General features: G+C 30.9%; 1 protein-coding gene across 1 annotated transcript; it reads right to left on the bottom strand.

The window, feature by feature from the left end:
* Nucleotides 1-1,191: 1,191 nt before the first annotated feature.
* Nucleotides 1,192-2,808, bottom strand: LOTGIDRAFT_96503 (hypothetical protein; the record flags this gene model as incomplete). Its single annotated transcript, XM_009063460.1, has 5 exons — nucleotides 1,192-1,320; nucleotides 1,678-1,783; nucleotides 1,914-2,086; nucleotides 2,442-2,531; nucleotides 2,650-2,808. Coding segments are annotated over 5 exons (657 nt in total), but the record flags the coding sequence as incomplete, so codon positions are not given.
* Nucleotides 2,809-2,829: the final 21 nt, after the last annotated feature.

The raw sequence follows: 2,829 nt of genomic DNA, 5'->3' as shown, positions 1-2,829 counted from the left end.
AAAAAGATTAAACTTTATTAATAATTGTTGCTCTTGGTCCACACACTGGCCTTTTTTTTGAGATAATAGTACAGTAAAAACAATATTTGTAAGAATATAAAGCTAAAAATAAACTCTAAGAGGTAGCCTACTTGTTTTTTAATCAAAAGAATGTTGCATTAAACAATATAACTGACATTTCTGATGTTCATAAGTATACATATGATTTATTTTTTTAATACATGGAAATGAAAAGTCTTATGAATAAAATCTCTTCATCATCAAAATGACACTACTGTAAAGACCTTAAAATTTTTGGTAATAATCTAATTGCTAACAGCAGTAAAATGCAGGTATAACATAGCCAGTCCACCTTTAAAGATAGGTTTAATTTTTTAGTGTCAAATTAAACAAAGGAATTTATTAATTAGTGTTTCTAATGAATCCTCATGTATTTTCATGTATGAACAGTCTGGATAAACAAAAAAAGAATTTTGACCTCTCTTGATTGGAATTGGAATTGAGCTGGTAATTCTCATCTAATTTAGCTAATTATGAATTAATTGTGGACAGGTTAGACAAACTGGTATTTTTCCAAGTCATTAGAACACTTCTGCTTTCTATTCATATAGGTATTAACATTTTCATTTTCATAAATGAAAATAAGGGAACCCATCTTTAAACACACTCACAATAATGATTCGATGTACTGGAAAATCAAGTTCATAGTTAAACCATAACTTCTTTTTCACCCTTATCCACTTTGTCAGTTGACTTCACTGAATCTATTTTAGAATTAGATGGACAACTGTTTGATGAGGATTGCGGTGGATGACAAGTGAAACTTTGATGTGAATTTCCGGTAGAGTTATCTATATTGGTAGAAATCTGGAGACTAGCTGAAGGGGGAGAAGAAGGTGGACTGCCATTTTGTATAGGATTATCACTGTCTTTCAGAGAAGAAGTAGACTTTGCTGTACAGATAATGTCTTTTGATTTCACAGGGGCAGGGGAATTTTGTTTTGATGACTTAAAATCCTTGTCTTGCAGATCTGGCCTACTTCGTCTTTGTGAATCTTTGCGACTGATGCTGTTTCTAGATTTGATACTTTTAGTCAAACTAGAACGACTATTTGATAAATGACGATCTGCTTTCATTACAGCTTCCTCTAACAAAATACTTGCTGATAGGCGGCTAAAATTTGCTAATTTTGCCATCTGACGTAATTCAGCTGACTGATTAGGTCCTGTCTGCTCAACCAAATTTGTAAAGTATCCATCATCATCCAGTAGTAGATTATAAGGTGTATCAAATTCCTTTACTTCACCATCAGATAAAACCTAGAAAATGATCAACTAAAACTTAACGGGGTCTTGGAATTATAAATGACCATATCTGACAGGAATAATACCGACAGAAAGTTATAATGATAATACTAAGACTTATACTTGACTGAGATGGATCAGCAGTCAAATGGAATACCAATAGTTTATAGTGAGCTCTAAATATGCTTGTTATCAAACTACCTGATATCCAGCAATGTCATTTGACAAAAAAGGCTTTAAGTGTAAATTAGAAAACTGCTAACATTAATTATGTCAAGCTCACCATAGACTTACAATATACAGACATTTGCAAGTAATATTTAAGGTTGTTGCCTTCTTGATACTTATTTGAGCAGTAAAATGATCACTTACCAGTATTCTATCGCAGTCCATCACTGTATGTAATCTATGAGCTATAGTTAAAACTGTACTATTTATAAATTTAGCTCGGATTGTACCTTGAATTAAGTCATCAGTTCTGTAATTAAAAGAAGAATTTCATATTTTCTATAGACATGAATTAGTTTCATATACACAAGTTGTATTGATATGTTGCCATGGAATTCTGATAATTGAATATTATTGTAGGCTTTTTAGTAAATACGTACTGTGAATCCACATGTGCTGTAGCCTCATCTAAAACTAATACCGTATTATATCTTAATAATGCTCTAGCTAGACAAACCAGTTGTCTTTGTCCAATACTAAAATTTTGACCAGCTTCAGACATCTCCATATATAAATTATCTTGTGTTTTTGCTACCTTTTCTCTCAGTTGTACCTAAATAGAATACATATATAGACCAAATCAGTATTATCAATGTTGATCACAAGTTATATGATAGAAAAAATATTTGCACAAATAAAAAAAATTACTTGTCTGATTATAATGACAGATATGTTTACAATTTATATAAACTAAGTAATAAGATGCTCCTCTTTCATTTTAACAATAGTTTGTTGTATTCCATGAACTGTTTTCTTTTGACAAATCTAATCTTTGAGATAATGTTGCAAATTTTTGACGTCCTTTTTTTGACATGTTTTCAACTTTATTCAAATCTTTAAACAATTCATTTCAATAAATCTAAATCTAATTAATAATGGATTTTGTATATTGGCGAAGAAGTCTATACCTGATCCAGAGCGTTCCAGAGTCTTTCATCACTATATTCATCAAAAGGATCTAGATTATATCTTAAAGTTCCACTAAATAATACTGGGTCCTAAAAATAGAGATAAATAAATAGAGATAATCCATGACAGATCAATGCTCAGAAGTTTAGCCAATAACAGGTGGAATATGAAAAATTCTTGTTTAATTCTTTCAATGAAAACACCTACTTGTGGTATGACAGATATTTTCTTTCTCAATTCATCTAGTCCAATCTGTAATACATCCCAACCATCTATAAATATTTTACCATTAGGTTCAGCTAATCTGAATAGAGCTGACATTAGAGAACTTTTACCTGCTCCAGTACGTCCAACAATACCAATCTGAAAATATTACCAAGTTTATGG

Source organism: Lottia gigantea (assembly GCF_000327385.1).
Source record: "Lottia gigantea unplaced genomic scaffold LOTGIsca_58, whole genome shotgun sequence".
In the NCBI taxonomy this organism is placed as follows: Eukaryota; Metazoa; Mollusca; class Gastropoda; family Lottiidae; genus Lottia; species Lottia gigantea.
The sequence above is the reverse complement of the archived record's forward strand: the minus strand, read 5'-3'. Positions and strand labels throughout refer to the sequence as shown.